General features: G+C 33.0%; 3 protein-coding genes across 7 annotated transcripts; all 3 read left to right on the top strand.

Moving 5' to 3' along the window:
• The first annotated feature begins 1,868 nt into the window (after positions 1–1,868).
• On the top strand, positions 1,869–11,940 carry LOC7462068 (CSC1-like protein At3g21620). Of its 3 annotated transcripts, none has more exons than XM_024584498.2 (12): positions 1,870–2,161; positions 2,794–3,149; positions 4,997–5,143; positions 5,929–6,064; positions 6,943–7,044; positions 7,897–8,016; positions 8,189–8,269; positions 8,722–9,062; positions 9,933–10,178; positions 10,560–10,884; positions 11,027–11,260; positions 11,382–11,940. In XM_024584498.2, exons 2-12 carry the CDS (start codon positions 2,836–2,838, stop codon positions 11,640–11,642), a joined length of 2,307 nt encoding a protein of 768 aa, XP_024440266.1. In that variant the 5' UTR covers positions 1,870–2,161; positions 2,794–2,835; the 3' UTR covers positions 11,643–11,940. The 3 variants fall into 3 exon arrangements, with proteins under 3 accessions (XP_052302676.1, XP_024440266.1, XP_002321139.1); XM_002321103.4 differs by having other exon boundaries at positions 1,870–2,369; XM_052446716.1 differs by lacking the exon at positions 6,943–7,044 and having other exon boundaries at positions 1,869–2,161.
• Positions 11,941–13,176: 1,236 nt separating this feature from the next.
• LOC7462067 (uncharacterized) lies at positions 13,177–16,234 on the top strand. 3 transcript variants are annotated; one of them, XM_002321102.4, is made up of 5 exons: positions 13,177–13,421; positions 13,536–13,692; positions 14,776–14,826; positions 14,974–15,066; positions 15,877–16,234. In XM_002321102.4, the coding sequence occupies exons 1-5, from the start codon at positions 13,243–13,245 to the stop codon at positions 15,934–15,936; spliced, it is 540 nt and encodes a 179-aa protein (XP_002321138.1). In that variant the 5' UTR covers positions 13,177–13,242; the 3' UTR covers positions 15,937–16,234. The 3 variants fall into 3 exon arrangements, with proteins under 3 accessions (XP_002321138.1, XP_024440201.1, XP_024440202.1); XM_024584433.2 differs by having other exon boundaries at positions 13,188–13,421; positions 13,528–13,692; XM_024584434.2 differs by having other exon boundaries at positions 13,275–13,421; positions 13,511–13,692.
• A 3,091-nt stretch (positions 16,235–19,325) lies between these two features.
• Positions 19,326–26,178, top strand: LOC7462066 (condensin complex subunit 2). The gene is made up of 13 exons (XM_024584699.2): positions 19,326–19,639; positions 19,737–19,838; positions 19,913–20,030; positions 20,231–20,301; positions 20,380–20,440; positions 20,535–20,735; positions 20,834–21,129; positions 21,251–21,395; positions 21,492–21,742; positions 21,842–21,872; positions 23,086–23,225; positions 23,450–23,560; positions 25,771–26,178. Exons 1-13 carry the CDS (start codon positions 19,391–19,393, stop codon positions 25,960–25,962), a joined length of 1,968 nt encoding a protein of 655 aa, XP_024440467.1. The 5' UTR covers positions 19,326–19,390; the 3' UTR covers positions 25,963–26,178.

The following is a 26,178-nucleotide window of genomic DNA, read 5'->3' as shown; positions in this document are numbered from 1 at the left end:
AAGATTACACAAGTTTACACAAATTAATTTAAAACCTGAATTAATAAAATAATTAGACCAGATTTTTTAAAATTTAAGTCATTACACCAAATTTTATTATAATGCCAAAAAAAATTAAAAAATCTAGATATTATCTTCATATGTTCGAAACGTTTTTAATCCAAGCCGCAGCAAAAAACACAGTAAATAAACTAGTCTGAAACTATAGCCCCCACGAATGATAGTAGCTACTCTCGAAAAGATTTTAAGTTTTGACCTTAACATAGTAGTGGTGGGGGCATTTTATAAATAAACAAATAAATAAATCGTATGGTGCGAACACAATAATTATTGTACAAGAATATAAAAAAAACTTATTTATCTTTTGACTTTTGTTGGCAAAAAGTTCAGCATCCGACAAATTATAGGGTAATTTTTTTTTGTGTTTTAAAAAAAATTAATTTTTTTATTTTAAATTAATATATTTTTAGTGATTTTATATTATTTTAATATGTTAATATTAAAAATAATTTTTAAAAATAAAAAAATATAATTTTAATAATTTTAAATAAAAATTACTTTTTAAAAAAAACACAACTACATTTTTAAATATTCTATTAAAATGAGAAGAAGGTACAGATTGGCGGCATATGGTCGAAAAAAGACCGATCTTTCGAACTTCTCTAGTAAAAGAATCAGATTTGTGATGGAATAATACACTGCCCCACGAACAACAAAGCAATTTCTTTTCAATGAGAGAGATCCACGGAATATCTTTCTTTTTTCTGCTTTGCGGGGAAAGCAAATTAATTCTTCGATTTTATTGTATTATTTTCCTTCCCAAGATGAGAAATTAATCTATATTCTGAAACCTCATTTAATAGTTTAAGTTTTTTAATTAAATTGGTTCTTTAATATTATATCAAAGTCTTGATAACCAAGTGATAACGAGTTCGAATCTCATCATCCTTATTTATTTAGAAAAAAATCAAGCATAAGGTAAAATGAGTATGTACAAGTTTCAAGTTTAAAGGACTTTCGCTTGAAGAGGTGTGTTACATAATAATATAAATCATATTCTAAGACCTCATCTAGTAGCTTAAGTTTTTTAACTGAATAGATTATTTTACCGAATTAATTTGCTAAGAACCCAAAACCATACAATTTCTGGAGGCGTTATTTTCTAGTGAAGAATCCATCTTTTATATATATATATATATATATATATATATATATGCAATCAAAGGCTCCACATTAATCTCCTTTGAATTATGACTAACGTTTGTGGTTCACTGTTAATAAATTCTAATGACATTCCTTAATAAATTATAAAATTTTTATTTTAAAAAAATATTATTTTATGTTAACTCGAAAAAAAAGAGAGGAAAAATTAGTCAACAAAGGAAAAAATAGTCAACAAAGTTAGACTATAGGGAATGACATTGTTAAGGAGGTGTAGCCGTTAGTGATCCATCCCATCACATGCCAACCACATGCATAATACACCGACCTGCAAACTTTATTGACTCTTTTCTCTCTCTCTCTTTAAAAAATTACTTTACCTCCTAAATGTTTATTAAATTACAAAGTAAATTTAATAAATTTATAAAAACAAAAAAAAAATATTAGTAAATTTATAAAAAAAAAAATTGAAAAACAATGATTAATACCAAAATGGCTAACAGCGTGCCACGCCACCCCCTGTCCCATTCATCAATTCTTCCTTAAATAAGAAATATTAAAAGGTTACCCTAAACGACACATTTGGTAACGTCAAAAGAGCGTTTTATAGGAGACACCTCCTCACTTTTCATTTCTTTTTTATTCTCTACTCTCTCTCTCTCTCTCTCTCTCTCTCTTCTTCATCTCTCTCACATCACTCCCACTGTTTGCGTCTTCCATAATTTTTTTCTCAAAAAACTAAAAAAGACGGAGAAGAAGAAGAAAAAGGAAGCGCAGAAATAATTATAATAGTTCGAAGAATCTTACTTACTCTCACTTTAGCTTTGAGGATGAAGACAATAAATTAGACAACGGAGATATACCACAAGAAATTGTTAGAGAGAAGCCGCTAGCACGTACTTATTTGTTTTCTTTTTCTCTTCTTTTCTGTTACGTGCGTTTCTTTCTTCTGTCTCTCTGGCATTGTGCTCTTAAACGCTGCCGTCTTCTCGCTTCAAAGGTAACACCAAGTTGTTTGGATCTTTCCAAACTTAATTATGTTTGTACGAAGTCGTTAGTTGTTTGTTTGCTGAGTAATTAACTGGTGGCGGAGGAAAGTATTGAGCAAGGAAAAACATCGAGATAATGTGTTTGATTAAGAAAAGGAAACTTCCTTTTGGTTTGGTTTCTGATGAGCTGGAATAGAATTCCTCTTAGTTACGTTGCTGGTAAGTTCAGTATTGCAGTGTAATATATATATATATATATATATATATATATATATATATATATATATATATATATTTCCTTCTGTTTTCAGGGGTGTGTTTGGTTTCTGAGAAAATAGGGATGAAAGAAGCAATTTTTTTGACTAATCAGTTTTAGTGTTCATATATGTGTTACAGTGATGGAATTTTTTTGAGAATTTAAGATTTTGTGAGCCCCTTGATTTTGACACTCCAGATAAATGCCGGTAGTTTGATTGGCATTCTCATGTTACTGAAAAGCTAGCCCCACCCCCTTTTCATGGCAACCCATTTGCGATTTTGTTTGTCTTGCTGCAATGATTTTGAACGTTAAAAAGGTTGTTCTTTTAATGTTTGATCCTACTAGCCGGTTTATGGTATTTTAAGGTCAATCTCTTTGTTGCAGGGAGGATAAGTTATTGTTTCTTTCAAGTGAAGTGAACAGGATATGGCGACAATAAGTGATATAGGAGTAGCAGCAGCTATTAATATACTCACTGCATTTGCTTTCTTTATTGTGTTTGCGATTCTTCGGATTCAGCCGGTAAATGATAGGGTTTACTTCCCCAAATGGTATATCAAGGGTTTAAGGAGCAGTCCATTGGGCACTGGTGCGTTTGTAGGCAAGTTTGTCAATTTGGACTTCAGGTCATATGTGAGGTTTCTCAACTGGATGCCCGCAGCATTGCAAATGCCGGAGCCTGAGCTAATTGACCATGCTGGATTGGACTCTGCTGTGTACTTGAGGATTTACTTGACAGGGTATGATGGTTCTCTTATTTTTCGTTATGCTTCGTGTGATTCGAGATGCTTTAGTTTGATAGTAAACTCAATCGTCTTAATTTTTTAATTTTGTTGTTATATTCTAGGCGAACAAAAAACTGGTAGTTAGAGATCTATGTCCTGACTGTTTGCAAATTTGATGTCTCCGATATTAAGTTTGCTCCACTGCTAATATAAAGTAGACACAGGTTGGTTCTTAAGTAGATAATCTGAGTTATTTGAAGTATTTATAGGAGGCATTCATTAGGCGTTCAATTGCGTGTAGTTTCTTTTTTTTTCTATTCTTTTCATATTTTGCTAAATTTTGGTGTAAGACATATGATTGCTGCAAATGGAGTAGGATTGAAGAACTGAGAATGTACTGTAAAATTAACTGCTGATCCAAAATGTCATCTGAGTCGGTAAACATTTTTCTGCTTGTTTTAGATATCCCATATTTTTACAAAATCAGTTTAAATTGTTAGCTGTGCTTAGCAAGCACACAACATTGGAGCAAGCTGTTGCTCATTTTCCCACATAACGGTTCCCCTATTTCAAGTTGATTTCATGCTTTATCTAAAGCCAACCTCTGTCTAGCCATTGAAATTATTTATTGCAGTCCCAGAAAGTCTGTCAATATCTACATATGAACAGTATCATCCGCACTTTTGTTGTGATATGGGCTTAGATAATACTTGTTTAAGTGATGTATTTCTAGTTCATGTTGTTTTGTGGAAATAATGTGCATATTAGTTGTGTATTGACTAATTAAGTGATTGGCCTTGCCTTGTGCAAATTGATGGAACTCAGAATAACATCTTTTGTTCTTTATTTCTGATAGTGGTAGTGAGGTTTTCCATCACATTGTCAATTTTTGGTAGTGGCTGGCATTGAGAGTATCTTATACAAGCACAGTCGTATCATGGAAAAACACAAGTAATTTATGAACAGATCGACATTGGCAAAAAACTCAAATAGCTAGGATATCTGGTGCAGATGTGAAAGAAACCTGATTGTCATTTTGGTATTCTTGATGTCTCAACTGTCTCTTCTTTCTCCTGACCAAACCTTGAAATCTTCTGTCACCAAAGCTACACCTAACTGATTTATACTCGGTATCAAGAGCAATTTATAAATAGATTAATGTGGATAAAAATATAGTAAATAGATGGATATGTGGTGTAATTGCAATTGAAGCTGGTATTTTGATGTCTTAAATTGTTTCTCTCCTGCCTCTTCACCTAACCTTGAAAATATGCACGAACTTATTGTCACTGTTCATCAGTCAAAGCCAGCATGCTCTTAGGAGTTTTGGTAGGTTTATTCTGCCCCCAATCACAAATTGTTAGTCCACCCTTTCTTTTTGGGATGTGCAAAAATGTTTTTCCATTTAACTCGTTGAAGAGAAAGAATTTGAGATTTGCGATTTACCCTTCTGTTATAATGGATAGATAAAATTGGAACAGTTTAGGGAAGTTTGTTGAAATTTACACCGCTAACAATGAATTGGGCTCCTCTCTGCCTTACGTAAGCTGAACCTGTACACCGAGCCCTCTCCTGCATTCAATCGATCGTATTCCTTTAAAAAAGTTGAAGTTTCGACCACTAAGTATATATCTCCTTTAAATAGTTGGGATAATGTTATTCTGAGCATTTTGGAAAATTTTATCCTTCGCACATTCATCAATTCAATTCTTGTCTGTGGAATGGATTTGTCCTTTTCCTATATACAATAGGATTTTGCATTGGGAGCATGTGTTGAATGTTATTCTGAGCAAAATATTGACTTCTAACCTTTATACTCATAGACTCGTTTCTTCTTTTTTCTTTTTTCCTCTTAAGTGCAGGCTTAAAATTTTTGTTCCTATTGCATTCCTGGCCTTCACTATCTCAGTGCCAGTTAATTGGACAAATAACACTCTGGAGCATTCCACTTTAACTTACAGTGATTTGGATAAGCTCTCTATATCAAATATACCCACAGGATCATGCAGGTATACAAGACTTATTACCTTTGTTTTGTTATCTTTCTGCTTTATATCAACTTTTTTTTTCTAAAAAAAGAAATTAGTGTAGTGAACTATGAACTATGTTGAGTAATTCTTAAACCATTGAAAGACTGAATTTGTTATCTTATGTTTGCTTTTTTATGAAAAAAATACCAATTAAAGTGGAGGGTTTCTTCAAACAACAAGGGGTTGGGTCAACTATTCAATCAAATGATATTGAGTATGTTTCCATCTCTTCTCAAGAAAGAAGTGGGCTATTTCTTTGTAAAATTGTGCTCAATTTCATATGTGGCAATTCCGGCAAGAACTCTTCGTTAGTTGGGGAAATATTGAGTATGTTTCCATCTCTTCTCAAGAAAGAAGTGGGCTATTTCTTTGTAAAATTGTGCTCAATTTCATATGTGGCAATTCCGGCAAGAACTCTTCGTTAGTTGGGGAAATAATCCGCAGCCTTTGGTGTGCGGAGCACAATGACTAAGAAAGAAATTGATCTAATGAACTGTCAAGTCTTTTATATCAATATTGAAATTTTTCTTTGTAAAATTATGCTCAATTTCATATGTGGCAATTCCGGCAAGACCTCTTCGTTGGTTGGGGGAATATTCCGCAGCCTTTGGTGTGCGGAGCCCAGTGACTAAGAAAGAAATTGATCTAATGAACTATCAAGTTTTTTATATCAATATTGAAATTTAATATTTTTTCCTTCAATAGAATTTCTTGTTGGCAGAGTAGGTTTGAACTTTTCAGTCAACTTAAATTTTTGGTTGCAGATTCTGGACCCATATGGTGATGGCTTATGCTTTTACCTTCTGGACATGCTATGTGCTAAAAACAGAGTATGAGACAGTGGCTAAAATGAGGTTGCATTTTCTTGCATCAGAGAAACGACGTCCTGATCAATTTACAGTAAGAGCAACTCTGTAAAGCACTATGACATTAATTAAAAAGATGGCATGGAAAGAAGGTTGGATGTTTATCATCAATTAAAGATATAGGACAGGGAATATGTTTAGAACCAATCAGATGTTAGATGCACACAGCCAACCATGCTTTAATTGACTCATGGATGTATTCTTCCCAATAGAAAATATTAACGTTCAAAATATCTGAAATGCTCAAATTGTTTTGATTCGGTTATGCCTGGTAGCATGAGTCCAGTTGCATGTGAAAGCCTCATTTGTGGATCCACCTGCCTTCTTTTTCTGCTAACTTCTTTCAGAATGGGGGGACATGATAAAAAAAAAAAAAAAAAAAAAAAAGAGAAAAAAAAAGCGTTGTTAGCAAATATTATGGTTATCTTCATTTTTGGTTCTCAAAGTTCAGGTTTTTCATCTTGGTTCCTATAGTTTGTTCTTAGTTTAATTCCGCTACAACTTGGTGAGCTTTATTGGATTTAGTCTTTGCCAACTTGTTTTTAGAGTGCTCTTTCAACTGAAAGTTCCTTTTCCTTTAATAGTAATTTTCTTATGAGGGCCAATGGTTACTCTCTTTTAGGTCGGTTGTCAGAATTCGGAAGCAATCATATCCTATATGTTTTTGTGCATATTAGAAGCTTGACTTTTATTTCTTAGTAGAATGATAGTTTAGAACTGCATCTAAACACCTGAACAGATTGCGTCCTCTGCAGCTTTTGATTGTAATCAAGTTGAAGTTCTGTAGCATATATTTATATAACCAGGTCATTCTTATAAGTTGGAATACTTTGAAAATGATCTCCTTTGGGCACTCTTAGTAACTCTTTTCTTCCAGCTCCTCGTTGATGAAGTAATGTATTTTTGGTGTAGGTACTGGTTAGAAATGTGCCACCAGATCCTGATGAATCAGTTAGTGAACTTGTGGAACATTTTTTCCTGGTTAACCATCCTAGCGATTATCTCACTCATCAGGTTTGATCCTCTTATACTTCCACATGCGACAAGTACATATACCAACAATACATAAATACACCCGCCAGCACACATGCACGCACGCACCCACCCAAAGAGAGACACGGAGAGATGGAGAGTGATTAAGTGCTTTTTGTTGTTATAAGACTAGTTATTTGATTCCATAATATGACTGTGACATTAATTGATCCACAATTTCATTATAATCACTCAGATCTCAGAATGAGAACTTGTATGTGATGTGGTTCAGAAAAAAAGATCTTATATGTGATTATGAAAGGGAGAAAAGTTTTCATTTATTAGCTTCACCTGGCCTTCAAACTCCTTTGTCACTTAGAACACTCCTGAATCTGACAAGTGCAATCTGTGCATATCTATCTCTTGATTTGTAGGAGCAGATACAGAAAAAGATCCTAGAGTGTCTGAAGTGGGACCGGGAGAGTAAAGTCACAATATCTTCATTTTTTCTTTCATTGGAGTTTAAACTTCAAAAGATTTGCCAGGGTAAGAAAGAAAAAGAGAGGCGGGAGGGTTCCCTAAGTAGGTGATGTAGATTTTGTTGCCACAGAATGGATCCAGTTCCTTTCTCCAACAAGCTTGTCTTATATTCGCTCAAAATTGTAGTTTGACCATTTACTTTTCAATTGTACTGTCTATGAACTACACCAGCCATTCTTTGGAAGAAAATTCTGCATTGCTTTTCTAGTTTTATACCATCAAGCTTAAGCACATCATCTAACTGAAAAGTTCATCTTATTAATATCTTGTTAACCTATTCGGCCCAAAACAACTGGTTTGAGGAGGTGAATCATGTTATGATTCTTTTCCCTTGGCTTAAACGTTTGCTTGCAGGTTGTCTACAATGCTAATGAACTTTCTAACTTAGTCAACAAGAAGAAAAAGATGAAGAACTGGCTTGACTACTATCAAATCAAATATTCAAGAAATCAATCCAGAAAGCCTTCTCTCAAGGTATTCATTGCTAAAGGTGTCCTATTGAAGTCACCGGTATCTTTTATTTTCTCTCCCTCCCTCCCTTCCAGATGTAGTGTTTCTACACTCAATTTACATGACAATTTACGAGAAAATGTTATTCAGATTTTAATCACTAACATGTAGTGCTAATTTATTTTTCATTGAGCAGACTGGTTTCCTTGGCCTTTGGGGGAATAGGGTGGATGCAATTGATCACTACACATCTGAGATTGAGAGACTATCAAGAGAAGTAAGTGGTACTTTTAAATTATATGTTTTGCATTTTAGAGTGTATTGTTTTACTTTCTTGCAGCGTGAACTATTTCTGTCCTAACTTCATATTTGTTCACTGACATTTATCATCATTCAAAGTAAAGTTAGGCCTTTTTAGGTCTTGTTTTCGTCTTATTTGTGAAGCTCTTATTGTTTTTAATCAATTGTTTGTTCTAGTTCAGTCATTATTTGTTGAAGGTCTGACTTTGTTGAAGCATTGACACCATAGCACAGAGAATGTTCCAGCTCTGAAATTTTTGCGTTGTGAATGAAGCTCTGGTCACTTAATTGTATACATGAATTTAAATAGCCTGTAAAGTTTTGTAAACATCTAACAATTAACTAATGTTTTTATTATGAATTTTGTTGAGGTAGTCATCTCTATGCTTTCGATTAACCATATTTTCTTTTGAAATTAACAATTGCTAGATCTCCTTGGAGAGAGACAAGATTGTGAACAATCCCAAGTCAATCATGCCAGCAGCATTTGTTTCCTTCAAAACTCGATGGGGAGCCGCTGTTTGTGCACAAACACAACAATCCAGAAATCCAACTATATGGTTGACTGGGTGGGCTCCAGAACCCCGTGATGTATATTGGGATAACCTCGCAATTCCATTTGTTTCGCTCACACTAAGAAGGCTTGTTATTGCTGTTGCGTTTTTCTTCCTCACCTTCTTTTTCATGATTCCCATTGCATTTGTACAGTCCCTTGCGAACATTGAAGGAATTGAGAAAGCACTCCCATTCCTGAAACCTATAATTGAAATGTGAGTATCTTTTTCTCAAGTGTGACCTTATATTCTTAGGAAAAATAGCTGTGCTCGTCATTTGTTTGGTTCACAACTGCATATCATTTAATTATGTCATATTAAATGCTTGTAATCTACATGATTGGACAAAGTTATGATATTATATCAGTATAGCTGTCTTTCATCCTCACCTTCTTGCTTCATATCATCTCGGAAGTTCCTTAAACTTTATTTTGAGAAAATTGTGCCTTTTATTTTCATAAAAATTTGCTTCACTCCTTATAGACTTAACCTGGCAGCGAGCTACTGACTTGTATTTTTTTTATTGTGCAATTAAATCAAAACAACATTTCTAATCCTTCTGGTAAAACACTAACCTCTAGGCCAAATTTTAGGTTAAGATAAAGGCAGAAAAGGTATATTTGACATGTAGGAATGGAGATCAGTTGTGCCAACTTCTTTGGCTTAGCTCATACTTTTTTGAAAGAAATAATCTAAGTTCTGTTTTTGGGCATCGGAAAGCTGTAATGCCATCTTATGCCAATTTCTAGTGGATAACAGGAAATGACATTATGGTGGATTCTAGGAAGGGGATGAAAAGATGGAAACATGTTGCAGAATAATATTTAGCTTTCTTCAAAAAATGTTATTGGTTTTTTTTTCCAACCTGTCTTGGATGTTTTCTTTTTCTATGGATGCGAGTCAATTTATTAGAGTTGAATTGTCAAAGGTTCGGGTGTGTTGTAGAATGATTCATTCAATAAAGTAAAATATATGGGGAGAAAACATAGAATATCATTTCAATCCTTTACCAAATTTGTGCTTTGTTTTCCGTTGCTTGAATGCAATTATCCCCTGAAATATGGCAACCTCTTGTTTTTCATGCAGGAAAGTGATTAAGTCATTCATTCAAGGTTTCCTTCCTGGAATAGCTTTGAAGATATTTCTTATTTTTCTACCCTCAATATTGATGCTAATGTCTAAATTCGAGGGATTCATTAGTCTATCAGGCTTAGAGAGGAGATCTGCAGCTAGATATTATATCTTCCAATTCGTTAATGTGTTTCTTGGAAGCATAATCACCGGAACTGCATTTCAACAACTGGATAATTTTATCCACCAGTCTGCAACTCAGTAAGTTCTTCTCATATGTTCTACTCTTCCAATTTATTAGTTTATGCAGCATTGGAAATTGTTCTTTTGATGTAGTTAAACATCTACTTGAATGCTTTGTCCATTAGCCGCTAGAGAAACTAAACATCACATGTAAATCTTGATTCATTTTGCATTTAGTTGAATTATGATTCTGCTGTATGCTTTTGTGTTTGGTTGTTTAAGTAGAAATTAAACCTTCCGAAGGGTATGTGGTGAGTAGGATGCTCCAAGTCTAATAATCTTAAAAAATTTGCTTCAAGGTGCAGTATTTAGGAATGCATTACATTTCTCCCAATTCAATTAGTTCATAATTACTTGTGAGTTTTATTTTTATTTGACACATTAAGCGAATTTTTGCAGAATACCAAAGACAGTTGGAGTTTCGATTCCTATGAAGGCAACTTTCTTCATAACTTACATAATGGTTGATGGGTGGGCTGGAGTCGCTGGGGAGATTTTAAGATTGAAACCCTTGATAATCTATCACCTGAAAAACTTTTTCTTGGTGAAGACTGAAAAGGATAAGAAAGAGGCGATGGATCCAGGAACTCTTGGTTTCAACACAGGGGAACCACAAATACAACTTTATTTCCTACTTGGCCTCGTCTATGCAGTGGTGTCGCCTATCTTACTTCCTTTCATAATTGTATTCTTTGCCCTCGCATTTGTTGTATATCGTCATCAGGTAAAAATTTGAATCACATCCAGAATTGTCACTCAAACTACAATTATACATGTGTAATGTATGTGCAGTTCGTATTACAAGCACTAAAACATTATTGGATTGTGAATCCTCACTGAAAATAGATTGCTGCATGAAATTGTAGATTATAAATGTTTACAATCAGGAGTATGAGAGTGCTGCAGCATTCTGGCCTGATGTTCATGGACGCATCATAGTTGCAGTAATTGTCTCACAACTGCTGCTAATGGGATTGTTAAGCACAAAAGAAGCTGCTCAGTCCACACCGTTGCTCATTACACTCCCAATATTGACAATATGGTTCCATTTGTTCTGCAAAGGCCGATATGAACCTGCTTTTGTTAGATATCCATTGCAGGTATGTTAAATTTTGCATATTTCTTGAGACAGACTACAAGCAGTTTCTGCTGTATAAAATCTCAAAAACTTTCTTGAATAATTTCATCACCTCCTTTTCTGTCATTTCCACTGTTTTGCAGGAAGCAATGATGAAAGATACATTGGAACGTGCCAGAGAGCCAAACCTGAACCTGAAAAGCTTCCTTCAAAATGCTTATAGCCACCCAGTTTTTAAAGGCGAAGATGATAGCGACAGTGATGAAGCACCCGAAGAGTTTGAGAAAGAACCTGATCTGGTCCCAACAAAGCGCCAGTCTCGAAGGAATACGCCATTGCCAAGTAAACATAGTGGTTCAGTTCCATCCTCCCAGCGTGAAGCTCAGGATTATCCTCTACTCTGAAACTGTTTCTGCGACATCAACTTGTGTGTAAATGCGAGTCCTTGGGAGATTAAACTGGTTGATATTTCTTCAGCACAGAGGTTGTACATAGGATAGACTACGAAAAGAGATAGCGAGCTGTTCAAAAAGAACACAACACGGAAATAGGAACAAACTCATGTCTTAGGTTAGCAGAATAATTATGTTTATGCAATTGTCGTCATAAATTTGGGTTTTTTTATTTAATATATATATTAATTATTCTCAAGGTAAAGAATACCTTGTTAATTAATTAATTTCATAAACTCAGATTCAAGTATTCAACTCATTCTTAATATACTAATTTAAAGTGACCGAGGAAGTTAAAACCTAAAACAAATGGATTGGAATTGAAAATTTCACAAATTATGAAGAAATTCAGCTTTGAGTCTATTCCTGAATTAGAAAAAATATAAATATAATTATTTTTAAGAAAATAAAAAGAAGAAGAAAGAAATTAGTTTTCTTCCGATCAAGTTGTCCAATCAAATATCAACAGCAAGACATTAAATTTTATGTGAGAATTGGCATAGGTTTACTGATTAAATAAGAAAAGGGATTAAAATTATAAAATATCAATGCTTTTCATTAGGCAAGTAGTATTAAGTAACTGTGGAATTAGTAGTTTTTTTTTTTTCTAAGATTCAATAGTGTTATAATTTGATTATAGGTTAAAGTTACAACAACAAGATGATAATGAGCTGTGAATTTGACCAAACAAAGGATATTTGAATTTTTTTTAAAAATGATGAATTAACATAGCAACAAATATTTTTTTTGGTGAAATGATTTACTTTTGAAAATTTTGGTTATAAATCATAATATTTAATTAAATATTTTATTTTTTAAATATGATATTAATTAAATTCAAAAAGAATTGATCGACTAATTTGTAATGGTTAATTAAAGTTTAAACAGACAATACGATATTTAATTAAATATCATAATTCAGAACTGCAATATCAATTAAAATTTGAACGAATCGATCTATCAACTCGTAATGATCAGTTAAACCGATCGACCAGTTGACACTAAAAAATAGAGGATAGTTATTGTGTGAATAATAATTTTTTAAAAATTTTAATTTAAAATTTGTTTTCGAGTCTACAAGTTGGATAAAAATATATATTTTGACTCATAAAATATATATAAAAAAATTATAAATTTATATTTTTTTTATGTAAAATGATCGATTGATTTATATAATTAGATCAACGAAACAATTGAGTTGAAAAATTAAAAATTAAATTTCATGTTAAACTATCATACACAACATATTTAACTATTTATCTTATTACACTTCAAAAAAACACATTTAAATATCACTATTTTTTGTTCGAAACAAGATAAAATATATTATAAAAAAAAATTGTTATTATGCAAAAACTTTTAATTCGATATTAATTTAAAAAACAACCGATTATAATTTTATTAATTAAATAACAAGGAGATCTGGCAGGCTGGCATGCCACCAAATTAATCAGATAGAAATGGTCCAATTTCCTACCTCAACAACCACCCTTTCATTCTTTCCTCCTCATTTCCCTCCCTCCCTCCCTAGGTCAAGAGAGACACAGAAACAATGGAGGCAGCAGCAGCTGGAGATTTGGTATCATCAAGAATTGGGCCTCGAACCATCACCACATCGTCCTCTTCTTCTTCATCATCATCACCCGCGCCTCTTCTACCATACAACCTTCCTCTCCTCTCTGCCTTGCTCGCCTGTGCTCTCGCTCAGTTCCTCAAGCTCTTCACCACCTGGTCCTTCCCTTCCCTTCCCATCCCATCCCATTTTCATCTGATTTGAATAATGGCCTTCTGTGTAATTAATTTATTGAGTTTAAATGTAGATCATTTCTTGTCCTAGATGCTCAGGTATAAAGAAAAGAGATGGGATTCTAAAAGAATGCTCGACTCTGGCGGAATGCCTTCTTCACACTCTGCAACCGTTACAGCTCTAGCTGTGGCTGTAGGTTTGCAAGAAGGGACGGGATCGCCTGCTTTTGCCATTGTTGTTGTCTTGGCCTGTGTTGTAAGACGCCCCCTTTTCTCTTGTGGTGTTTGCTTGCTTATATCTTACATATTCCCACTCTGGTGGTGTGGCCTGACTCTTTGCTGTTTTTGATAATATTCACTGACATTGCCTTCCAACTTTCTTCACAACTTGATTAGTTTTATAATGTTTTTTTTTCCTTTTTGTATTGATTTGAATTGGAATTACTTGGTGGGCTACTTTGAAGCTTTAGTAAATTTTTAAGTAAGCAATCTCAGTTTTTTTTGTTTTAGGAGGTTTATGAAGTTCTTCTTTTAAGGAAATTTTAGTGGTGAGGGAAGAATTCGTACTTTTCCTTCATGCTTGATGTGCATTTTTTGGCAATGGAAAAAAATGCCTTTTTACATTTTTTGTGACTGCCATGATGACTCACTTCACTAGCTTCCAACCAAAAGGGAGGGGGGAAATCCTGGCATATTGTTTGAGGAATTACTTGGTTCAAATTTTATGTCTTGACCTGGTCTCCTTTGATGTAAAATTTAAGGTTAGATTAGTATGTTTCCTTGTTTGAACCAAAGGAATGAAATTGATATAATTAGTCTCGGATATTCAAATGTGCCTAATCTGCAATTGAAATGATGCAGTGGAAGATCCTAGAATAATTGATTGGAGCGGTGGAAATTTCATTGAACCTAAGCATTGCTAACTCTGCAAATGAAGATATTTGTTGATTTTCCTTCTCAGTTCTCTCAAACAAGAAAGTTTTGCAATCCCAATATGCTTTAGACCAAAACATTTAGCATGATTTCATATATAATTTCCCATTCCAATATCTAGGTTTTGATGGATTGTTACAGGGCAGCCTTAAAAGCTGGTTTAGCTGGGATGCAGCAAGTGTTGTCAAGTTTATGATCTAACCTGATTTATCCTGCTTTTGATCTGGATGATTTCATACTAGCTATAAAATTCATAGGGTTGTAATGCCATTTATGTTTTCTGTTTAGTGTTAATCCCTCATTAATCATGAAGTTTGATTCACCCAGTTATATTGCTACGTGCTATAAAATTCATAGGGTTGTAGTGCCATTTAGGTTGGCATGATTGGCTTTTATGTTTTTGCAGGTGATGTATGATGCTTCAGGGGTCAGACTTCATGCTGGTCGGCAAGCTGAAGTAAGTCATCTTGACACATTTGGCAAATCTAGGTTGCGTTTTTTGTTTGCTTCTAATATTCAACTTGCAAGTGCATTTTGGCACATCCATAGGTGTCTTTTTGTTTCTACTGCTTTACATGGTTGTTTTTTTGTGTGCCTGATACAGTTGCTGAATCAAATAGTCTGTGAGTTTCCTCCAGAACACCCGTTATCCAGTTCTAGACCTCTGCGCGAATTACTTGGACATACTCCCCTTCAGGTTTGTTGCATTATAGCATTTTGTTTCAAAAAACAAGTTCTCTGTTTTATGCTTGTGCTGTTTTTTTTTCTTTTTAGAGTTTGTGTATTCTGCATTTCAAAAGTACTCGATTTACTGTCAAATGATAACCATCCAGATGAGATGCTAGTTATTGTTTACTGGCTGCTGCAAGCCTTATAATCACACTTCTTTACTCATGCTGTAGACAAAGTACGTTGACATTGTAAATTGGAAACATCTGTGTGAAAAATAATATGATAGCAAGATTGTAAACAATAAATACGGGGATAGAAAAAAAAAGGAGAAATGAGACATGGAGACTTAAGCAAGGAAGTGATAGTTGTACACGTTGATTATGCAAACAAAATCTCTATAGAAAGGTGGTTAAAGAGCATTTTCCCTGCTTCCAAAAGGCACAGGTTGATAGAACTGGCCATGAAACAAAGTTTGTTATTGGAAGGCTTTTATGATAAAGATGTAGCCAAGTTTTGGCATATTCGGTGATTGCTGAGGGAAGAGTTTTTATGTTCTTGAAACTTGAAAACAATTTCGTGGAGAACAATTTCTAAGGGGAAGGATGAGATTTTAGAAATCATTACAGCAAGTCAATTAATAATATTTGCACTTTATTTTTTCATGATTCCTTGCTAGATTATGTATACTTTCCAAATCCTTCCAAGTGGGGTGCAAGGAAAATGGGAGGATGCTCTATTATATCTCACAATTATCCATGCTAGTTGGGATAGAAGTTTGTTAAACGTATTGAGATTGACATTCAAGTGCAAATAACCAGCTTATTGCTTTGAACAGGTTGTTGCCGGAGCTATCCTGGGATGCATTGTAGGCTACCTGATGAGAAATACTGATTAGCACAACCATCACTTATTATTTACAGGCCCTTATGCGGCAATTCCAGTAAAGAGTGGAAGAGCTGTTGTATATTGTAGCTCCAAAATTGTTGGAAAACAGATGTACAATTGATGCCTGGAAACTGGGAATTTTATTGATTTTGTAATATATGTAAAAAGACATTCATGGATAAACAATGCTTCCAGAATGAATTTAGTGCAGCTATTGTATCTGGCATCTTTGCAATTGAACTATAATGTCCAGGTGCTCATTCTATTGTACTCAAATTTTATTTTTTTTACTAGTTATTTTGGGTTCATTTATGGTCATGTTCCCCCCTTGATGTTTTTTCTGTAAAATAGAGGTAAAGGGTATGAATTACAGCCAAGTCAGATTTGTATTTATTATCATGTATTGTTATTCATGTTGCAGGTCGTACTAAATACGTTGTCCATGCATTTTCAACGTTAAAAAAATATAAAATTGTTTAATGATGCTCAACGTCTTTCAAGCAGGGGAAAAAAATCATAATCATTCTTTCTAAATCAAAGTTTCAATTTAAAAACAATGCTTATACTTAAAAAATCCCAGATAATTTATAAAATTTATTCTGTCACGTCAGCTTAAAACTTTTTAACTTTTTTACCTAAATTTTAAGTAATTCAGATTTTAAATTAAATTATTTTTAAAATAACTTGATGAGTTCGGATGTAACTCAAACGTAGATAAAAGTATGACTTTAGTTTTTTTTAAAAAAAAATTAAAATTGAAACGTCTAAATATTGGGTTAACTTAGGTTTCGCGAATTGATCCTCTAAACTTGCAACCTGGGTAATGAATTTTACTGAGTTTGATGATATTTTTTAAAATATTTTTTATTTAATTATATGCTAATAAAAATAGACGCTCTTAAAATTGACCATCAACCCAGCATCGAGATATTTGCTTAGGACAACGATAACCTTATAGAAAGTAAATTAAAACGAATTAGAAAATCTAATTCTCAATTAACTTAAGTTAACTCATCAAACCAGATATCTGAATCATGAACTCTATCTACTGGGTTGAATAACTTTTTTATTTAATTATTCGATAATAAAAACGAATTATCGCAAAATCAAGCACTAAACAACGTTGGACATGTTCGACACTGTGGCAACCCTATAAAAATAATAACAAAAAACGTTATGAAACTCAATTCTTAATCAACTCAATTTAACTCGTCAAACCTGCGACTTAGGTTATGGACTTCATTGTTTTAACAACGTTGTTTTTTTTCTAAAATCATTATATATTTTTTTTATCACACGATAAAAAAAATTACACCTACAAAATTGAACATCAACCAAATATTAAGAAGCTTATTAGATATCGATATAAACCTAAAAAAAAATTGAAATTAACTTATAAAGCCTTATTCAAACCCAATAAAATATTGAATGATAAAAACAACAACAACAACAATAAAATAATAAAAAAAACAATGATAAAAGTTGAAGTTAAAAAAAATAAAAATAAAAAGAGTGAAAAATGCCAAGCAGTGGGCCTAGCTGCCCAGGGCTTGAATTTTTTTTTTTGTTGCAAGACAAAGGAAAAACATAAATAAATTATAAAGTTTTATTCAAAATCAATAAAATATTCGAATGATAAAATTAAAAAAAATAGAAGTTTTTAAAGGCTCGATTTGTTTTTGTTTTTTAGAAAAAATAAAATAATTTATAAAGCTTTATTCAATACCAACAAAATATTAAAAGAAAAAAATAAAAAATAAAAAATAAAAAATAAAAAATTTCAAGGCTTGATCTGTTTTATTTTTTTTAGCAAAACAATGAAAAATTTAAATAAATTATAAAGCCTTGATAAAAAAAATATGAATGATAGAATTAAAAAAATAAAAAAATAAAAAAATAAAAAGCAATTTTAAAAATTAAAATTAAAAAAAAAACCGAAGAAAAAAGAAAAAAATAAAAGGCCTAGAGTGTGGGCCAAGGTGGCCCAGTATACTTGGACTTTTATAAATAAGCTAAAGCAAGTACACATTAGTCTTGTTTATTTATTTTTTAAAGTACATATAACTCTTTTTTAAAAAACAAAATTACAGCATATAACAAGTCGCTTATTATTCTAAATTTTGATAATCATAGATAATAAAAAAGTCAAGTTGTCAACTTTTAATCTTAAAATAACTTATCTTCACTAATTGAAATTTTTCAATTAGAAACACCTAAAATACGCAACAAGCCTCCAATAAATCCATTTGTGGTTTTAAATTAGCATTTAATTGATTTAAAAATAAAAAATCAACCTAAACAAAAAAAAATTTGCTTGCTTGTTTTTCTTGTAAGATAAAGGGAAAAACAAAAGATTTAGATAGAACCATGCTCATTAAATTGAATATATCATTACAAAGGATAGCTAGTTTCACATCTTAAAACAGGCTATTCATTAACTTTCTGTTTATTTGTTATAATTTGACAACTCTCTTACTTCTTCAAATCAAATATAAATAAAATAAAATTTTAAATTAAATAGTTTCGTATCAAAACTAAAAGGACCAAAGAAAATTTTGACAATTTTAAGGTATAAAGGCACTGACTTATATTGTTTTTTTTTTAAAAAAAGAGCCTCTCATCTTTTACTTTGTTTTAATTCTAGCCCTCTTATTTTTTATTTTTCTCAAACAATAAAATTAATTTTTTTTTGTAAGATAAAGCTCTAGCCCGATGACGATGATTTCCTTTTAAATCAAGATAGCCTTAATTAAATAAATAACTAATTTTAAATCTTAATAAATATAATATCGAATAATTAAATTAAAAAAAAATAATTAACGGCAAAAAAAGAGAGGAAAAACAACCAAAATTGACACCATTGTATTTTAAAAAAATTAAAGGCCTCCCATTTTTCTCTTTTTTTAATTCTGGTCTTCATGATCTGTTCTCCTTTCACAACTTCATTTTGATTTACTTGAAATGCATTTCTCGTGCATATTGCTGTAATTTGAATGAATTTATGTAACTCGTTTGCCTTTGTTAGCTCTTCTCATTTATTAGTTATTTGTTTCGCTGTTGTGTTGTTTTATGTAATTTTAGAATTGTGTTTTAAATAATATTTTTTTAAAAATAATATTTTTTTATTTAAAATTCATTTTTATCATTTTGAGTATGTTTGTATTTGTACTGAAAAAATATTTTTTGAAAAAAATTAAATTTTTTTAATATACTAATATTAAAAATAAATTTTAAAAAATAAAAAATATTATATTAATATATTTTTAAATAAAAAATACTTTAAAAAACTAACTTTTCACCGTACGAGACTGACGACACCGTAACTTCCCCCCGAACGGAACCCAATTCAAAACACTAAATTGGAGGGAAAAACCCAAACTTAAAATTTTCACCCTATTTTTGTTTAAAAAATTAATCTATTAATCAATCGGTTAGTGCTGAATTTGAAAGGAAAAGGAAAAAAAATGGGAGAAATTCTAAGCCCTAAGCAGAGACTCCCCAGGATTCAATCCCCAACTTCCCCTTTCTTCTTAGGCTCCAACGACGACAACCTCGAGCGTGCTCAGGCACGCGCCGCCCGCGCCGCCGCTATCCGCCGCAAGACTATCGCCGCTCACTCTCAACCACCGCCTCTCCAAGATCCAGATCCCTGCCTCGACAAGCAGCAGATCCTCGATCTCTTCCATAATTGCATAAAACTCGCCAGCGAGAATGTCCGGTTCTCTCCCCGTCTTCTTTCTTATCTGTTCCTCTAAAAACTATTGAGATTCTTAATGTAATTATTGTTTTATTTTTGGTGTTTTGGAGCAGAAAATAAATCAAAAGAACACATGGGAATTGAATTTGATTGACCATCTCGCCGAGATCATCAAGGTCGAAGAAGAAAGTGATACTGAGACCAATTTCCAAAAGGTAAAACATCAATTTCCTTTTTCCTTTTTATTTTCACGCAAAATTGATAGCATTGAATTTGGGAATTTGTGCAGGCGAGTTGTACCCTAGAAGCTGGTGTTAAAATCTACTCATTAAGGGTAGATTCTGTGCATTCAGAGGCGTATAAGGTGCTTGGTGGGATTAATAGAGCTGGTCTTGAAGATGAACCAGGTTGGGTTTCTTAACCCACTCCATTACACATCTAACAAGTTAATGACTTGAAATCAAAATTAGACATGTTAGTTTCCTACATTTTAGTGTTACTGGGTTGTGAATTACAATTAGAAAAGGCTGTGCTATTAATGTTGCTGCATAATTCATGATCTTTTTATCTTTGTTGATCTCATTGATGTTGTGTTATTTGAATGAAGGTACTGTGGATGGTGTTAATGCTGACAATGGACACGAGGAAAGCCATTCGAAAAAAGAGACTGAGAAAAAGGTTGGTAGTTTCCTGATTTACAGACTTACATTGATTGATTAGATGAACAAGTAGAAACTTACAGAAGACTTTATGCAGATGTCACCTTTGTCAACATTGGAGCCGTCTTTTGAAGCTCTTAATGTAAAGAAGTTTGATGGTTAGTGATCACACATGAAATGTTATATCTCTGTTTTTAGTGTGGGAGTTAAAATTTTGTTTATGTTGGAAATGGGATTTCATTTTCTTTTCAGTTGCATTTGCTGTGGATCCTTTGTATCATCAGACATCTGCACAATTCGATGAAGGTGGAGCCAAGGGTCTTTTATTGAACAATCTTGGAGTGTATGGTGGATGTCGAGTGCTTTTTGATTCACAAGAAGTACCGGGGAAGTGCACATCATGTGAAAATCAGCGTGAAGGGCTTGATATGATTGAGCTTTCTTTCGCTAGAGGTGTGGTGTTTGCTTTTAGTTGCTGTTTTCTCTTCTTGCATTCAACATTCAAATACTTATTCGAGTCATTAAGCGCCAGTTTCTCATTTACTTTCCAGATTACATTGAACAAATGGTACTGAACATGCGGACACAGGATGAAATTTCGCCAACTCTTGGGACTATAGTCGATCAATTTGATGAAGACAACAAAAGGCCATTAAATATTTTTCCATGTCACCAGACATGCGGTGACCAATTTCATGAAGATGATAGAACTTATAATAATGAAGTTGAGTTCGATGGTGAAACACATGAGAATTGTGGACCCTGGAATGTAGATCAAGATGACCAAAGAAGTGTGATTGATGAGGACCCCATTGGTGCAGATACAACTTTTCCAAGTTATCATGAGGTTTAAGCTATACACTAACGGGAGTCTTTTTTCCCATTACATTTCTATCTTTGATTTTTCTGCTCATTACTTTAAAAAATAAAAGAAGAAGTTGCTGACAAGTTGCGATCAATTCTTGTAGGAAAGAGAGCCACATTTGTTCGATAACCCAGATACGGATGACAGATTTGACAAAGTTGATTGGCCATTGTTTTTGAGTTTGGGATTTACATCAAAACGAAATGATTGGGCAGGTCCTGATCATTGGAAGTATCAGAAAGTTAAAGGTAAAACTTTTGTGCCAGTGCATGTGATATCATCAGCATTTTGCACTACTAGTCCATTTCATGAATTGTAATTTGGAAGCTGTTCTATGGGTGCAGAGGATCCTTCTACTACAGAAGAAGGATCACCAGTAATAACTAAGAGACCAAAGACCAAGAAGAAAACAGAAGTTGATATTGATTTCACAAAAGCCTTGGATGAAGAAATGCCTGATGTCTTTGCTCCTCCCAAAAATGCGAAGTCATTACTTCTACCTGCAAATAGACCACAGTGTAATACAACACTGCCAGAAGATTGCCATTACCAGCCTGAGGATCTTGCTAAGTTGTTTCTTCTACCTAATATAATGGTAATGCTTATTACGGAACTTTGGGATTGTTTGCTAATTCTATCGAAACATTATTTAGATATTTTTTTTTTGTTAATGAAAGACTTGTTGTGGTTGCAGTGCCTTGGGAAGAGAAGAAAAAAGTTTTCAGGTAATTATTTTTTCAAGACATACTACACAATTTTCTAGAATATTCCAGCAGTTCCCATAATTTTATTTGTATTTTGCTTCCTGTTGCTTTGAAAGTTCAACAATTTCTGCATATCTTGCCTTGTCAGTTGCATAATACTATAATTGAATGCAATAAATCTCCAGTACTCATCGCTGCATATTTTAATGAATTTGTACGTCTTTTGAATTAATCTATTCCTTAAATGTTTCATAGCTGTAATTGTGCTTATAATTATAATTGGATCTTGGTTCGGAAGTTTGGTGTGAATTATTCTTTTCTTTTCTTTTGACCTGAACCAGTAATTTTAATAACCATTTGATCAAATCTCAATTTGTAGAAATTGTTCTTGTTCCTCATTACTAGAAAAGTGCATTCATGTTCTGCTTCTGCATTAATAAGACACATGGAAGTATCTGTTTTCTAGTCATCTCTTAATTTTAAAGGAAAAGCCCCGTATTTAGTTATCAAGTTTAATTGCAACCAAAATGATCTTACTTGCAGAAAAGGCATGGCCAAACTAGAATATTAAGCAGTGAGTAGAATACTTAAATATGCAATGAGGCATAGTAAGTGGTGGAGGGCCTTGCTGCCACCGTTCACGGAGTTGAGTTACGCTTCTTTGCTGCTCTGATTTGTCATTAAAAAAAATAAATCAAAGAAGAATAAAAAAAGAATCATGCTATTTTTCCTCTCATGAATCATTCTCTTTTCTGCTTTTTCTGAGCTAGTTTGATTATTATTGGAAGTTAGATATAAAGAGGAAAACATACGAGAAAGTATTGAAAATGTGAAGGCTAAGCTTCTAACTTTTAGAAGGCAACAGTTACGTAAGATGGAACATAAACTCAAGAGTCAACTGAAAGCAACTCATCTTGCTCAGATTATCCCTCTAATATTTCAGATAGGTTTCATTCGCTGCTTTCTAGCAGAGATATGCTTGTTTATACCATTTTCTACATAGTATGAGGAATCTCTCATTATAGATTTCATCAGAATGTATGGTGCAATCGAAAATTTCACTCAGCCCTTCCAACTAATTATTAGATGTTATTGTGATAACAATCGTTTCATTCCTTGCAAACTTCATTTAGCTCCATGAAATAATGTAACAGTCTGTATTTATCATATGAATTGTCTGCATTCACAATAAAGCATGTCTACAGTTTCCAATTCTGGTTATACAATATTTTAGATGAAACGAGGCAACAGGCAGATGATTGTGGACCACTGCCATCATGGGATGGTGAAAGTGCCTTTGCTGGCCAATTTGATGATGGAGATGCCTATAGTGACGTGGAAGACCCCAACACACTCGTTACCCAGCCTCGCCAGGTTGGTCTATAATCTCGTTCTAGAGTATGTTTGATTTAGCACTTGTTTTCATACATTATTTACGAGACTGAAATTAAACAGTAAGGAGGCCGATGAGCTAGCACCAAATCCTAATTTCTGCTTAAATTTAGCACATGGTCAATATGCCACTTCAAGTGCTAGTCAAATGCTGGAAAAGGTCAAGTCATGTTCTTATTTTCGTTTCCTATATGTAAACAATTCAGGTAAATAAAATCGAAGTACACTATGACAAGGCTTCTAAGCAAGTTGATGTCCAGACACTAAAGGAAACTCTTTGGCACCACATACAAGAATCTCCCCAAATGCCTGTCCAGGTGTGCTTATACTTTCACCTTTTTTTTTGTCTTGATTTTTTGAAGTAGAAGCTGGAACAGGACTCAATCCTAGGTAACTTGTATGTTTTCCTAAGGTTGAGTCAGCGAAGCTGGAACCACTGTATAGAATTGCTATTACTATTTTATAGTGTTCACTGCTGTTTCCTGCCACGAAAGACTTGTCAGTTGAACCTTACAAGCAGTCATAAGATCTTGAAAGTTGAGTTGGCTCAGCTTTTTTGGGAAGAAAACGTCTAGAGAGCAGCTTTTCCCTTTCTGGATATGAAGTTTTCATTGCTATCACCAACATTAATTTTACCGAAGTATAGAAAAAAAGGGCTTCAGATAAAAAAAAACTGAAAATGTAGTTCTGAAATGATAGGAGAAAAATAAAGAGATGTCACCCTTTTGTGTTTAGATTAAAAATTCCTCAATAAGATGTCTAAGTCTTGTCCAAGTCTTCAGAGCTTGATTAAACTCCCTATAAGTATGCATAAAGAAGGTTAGCTCAGCCATGGATATCCATGCCCTCTCTCTTTCTTTGGTTGTGAACTGAACTAAAAAATATATTCCAGATGGTTCACATGACGTATGTTGTTTATTGATAACGTGGTTCTATCGAACTAATGCTGGGAAAAAGTAAAGTCAGTTATGGAAAATTATCCTAGAATGCAAGGGTTCGAGGCTAAGTAAAAAATAACAATTTAAAAAATTTATGAAAGTCAAAAGAATTTGTATAAAATTTAATAAGAAAAAAAAAAATTGAAGGATGAAATTGTAAAAACTTGCAATTTAAAAAATTATCTTAAATAAAACAAAAAAAAAAGAATCAAATCTATCAGATAAAGAAATTGAAGGAGAATGAAATAAAAAAAAATTTATATTTTTTTTAAATAATATAAATAGTAATTAAAAGAACAATAATAAAATTTAGAGGAAAAAAAAATTGAGAGATTGTTTTGAAAATTTAAAGTGTTAATTGTGAAAATTAAAAATAAAAAAAAAAAGAAGAAAAAACCTGCTTGCGCTACATTAGAGGTTAGCAAGCCATCCATGCCCTTGAGGGAGAGGAGCTGTTGATACGATTCAAATGATGCTATGAAAGTCATTGTTTGGCCATTAAATGCCTTTTCACACGTTGTTTATAGCGTGGAACCATCTCACATGCTGATATTTGTTTTTTAAATAATATTTTATATATATTAAAATATTAAATTATTCCTTATTTAACTTGATTATAATAAATGAAAACAAGAAAAAACTAGCTAAACAAATTAGTCATTTTATTGTGCTTTAAAAAATAAATTCAAAAAAATCTAGACACCATTAAATAAATTTTATTTTTAAAGACTATTTTGCTATTATGTAAAAATATGAAAAAATCAAGTTATTTCTAATTAATTTAACAATGATAAATAAACTTATGAAAAAAATCATATTAACTCTAATAACAAGTTTATTGATTTTTTAGAAGGAAAAATTACTCATTTCACTTATCCCAATCAAGTCTAGGTGTAAGACTCAGCAATCATGTTTTTTTTTTTTGTGTAATAAAGCCTGCATACTTTAAGTAGCCGTCCTCCATCGTCTCTTTGGTTAGACAAGCATCATCATTTGAAGTAACGGTAACAAAGTAAAGAATGCTAAGGTAGATGTATCAAATACAATAATCATACAAGAAATAAAAACGTTCGCCACTTAAGGAGGGGGTGGCACTCGTTTGAGGATTGATTGAGGGGTTTTAATTTGGAATTATTTTGTCATGTATCATTTTAACCTATGGATGCCGTATTGCGGAAGAGTGGTTGGATTGGCATAGTAGGAGCAGAAAAGGGGAGAGAGGTAGCAAAAAGATGAGTTAACTAAAGTATTTACAAAGGATTGACTATCCTAACAACTTGTACGAAGTTGTCCTAGAATGAAGAAGATTTGTGTCAGTGATCCAACTAATTTGGAACTGACCACAGTTGGGTTGATTATGCAATTTACACATTTTCGGGTCATAGCATGTATCAGTCAAATAAATATTTAGTCAATAGCATTCTAATCTCATGGCCCTTCAATCTACTGTTGTCATTGTATGATATTGAAGGCCATGCGAAAAATTCTGTATCCACCAGGGTTCGAGTGACTTTTAGCTTGTCGATTCTATATTGTGGTTTTATTGCTGGTAACCTTCATGGAAATGATTTCTTTTGATATCTCTGCAGGATCAAGAAGAGGCAGTGTCTTTCAGGGATCTCTTGGCTAGTTTTCCTAGTGATTGCAGAGCTGCTGCAACTATAAAGGAGATTTCTCCTCATTTGTGTTTCATATGCCTATTACATTTGGCTAATGAACATGGCTTGAGCATCCGTGGTTGTGCCGGCTTAAATGATCTCAGCATACATTTTCCTCAATGACGGAATGAACTGGTCTGAGCTTCAATCAGATATCCTCATTTTGTATTTTGTGATTAAAATTGTGTCCATGGTGGTGCATGCCCTCTACCAGAATGTACATCTTTGAATACTCTTTGGTCTGTTTGTATTGTAACGCACCCACAAGCAGAAATGTTCTTGCCTATCATTTATTTATGGATTCTGTCTTTTTTTCATTGATGAAACATTTTTTAACTA

This window comes from Populus trichocarpa, chromosome 14, assembly GCF_000002775.5.
Source record: "Populus trichocarpa isolate Nisqually-1 chromosome 14, P.trichocarpa_v4.1, whole genome shotgun sequence".
In the NCBI taxonomy this organism is placed as follows: domain Eukaryota; kingdom Viridiplantae; phylum Streptophyta; class Magnoliopsida; order Malpighiales; family Salicaceae; genus Populus; species Populus trichocarpa.
The sequence above is the reverse complement of the archived record's forward strand: the minus strand, read 5'-3'. Positions and strand labels throughout refer to the sequence as shown.

Bases quoted from the DNA above. Each gene is read 5' to 3' on its own strand.
- LOC7462068 (XM_024584498.2), top strand. From the start codon at position 2,836: ATGGCGACAATAAGTGATATAGGAGTAGCAGCAGCTATTAATATACTC. The intron at 3,150-4,996 runs GTATGATGGTTC...TCTTAAGTGCAG, and splicing joins TTGAGGATTTACTTGACAGG to GCTTAAAATTTTTGTTCCTA. The intron at 7,045-7,896 runs GTTTGATCCTCT...GTTTGCTTGCAG, and splicing joins GCGATTATCTCACTCATCAG to GTTGTCTACAATGCTAATGA.
- LOC7462067 (XM_002321102.4), top strand. From the start codon at position 13,243: ATGGAGGCAGCAGCAGCTGGAGATTTGGTATCATCAAGAATTGGGCCT. The intron at 14,827-14,973 runs GTAAGTCATCTT...TGCCTGATACAG, and splicing joins ATGCTGGTCGGCAAGCTGAA to TTGCTGAATCAAATAGTCTG. The intron at 15,067-15,876 runs GTTTGTTGCATT...TGCTTTGAACAG, and splicing joins TTGGACATACTCCCCTTCAG to GTTGTTGCCGGAGCTATCCT.
- LOC7462066 (XM_024584699.2), top strand. From the start codon at position 19,391: ATGGGAGAAATTCTAAGCCCTAAGCAGAGACTCCCCAGGATTCAATCC. The intron at 21,743-21,841 runs GTAATGCTTATT...TTGTGGTTGCAG, and splicing joins TTCTTCTACCTAATATAATG to TGCCTTGGGAAGAGAAGAAA. The intron at 23,561-25,770 runs GTGTGCTTATAC...ATATCTCTGCAG, and splicing joins CTCCCCAAATGCCTGTCCAG to GATCAAGAAGAGGCAGTGTC.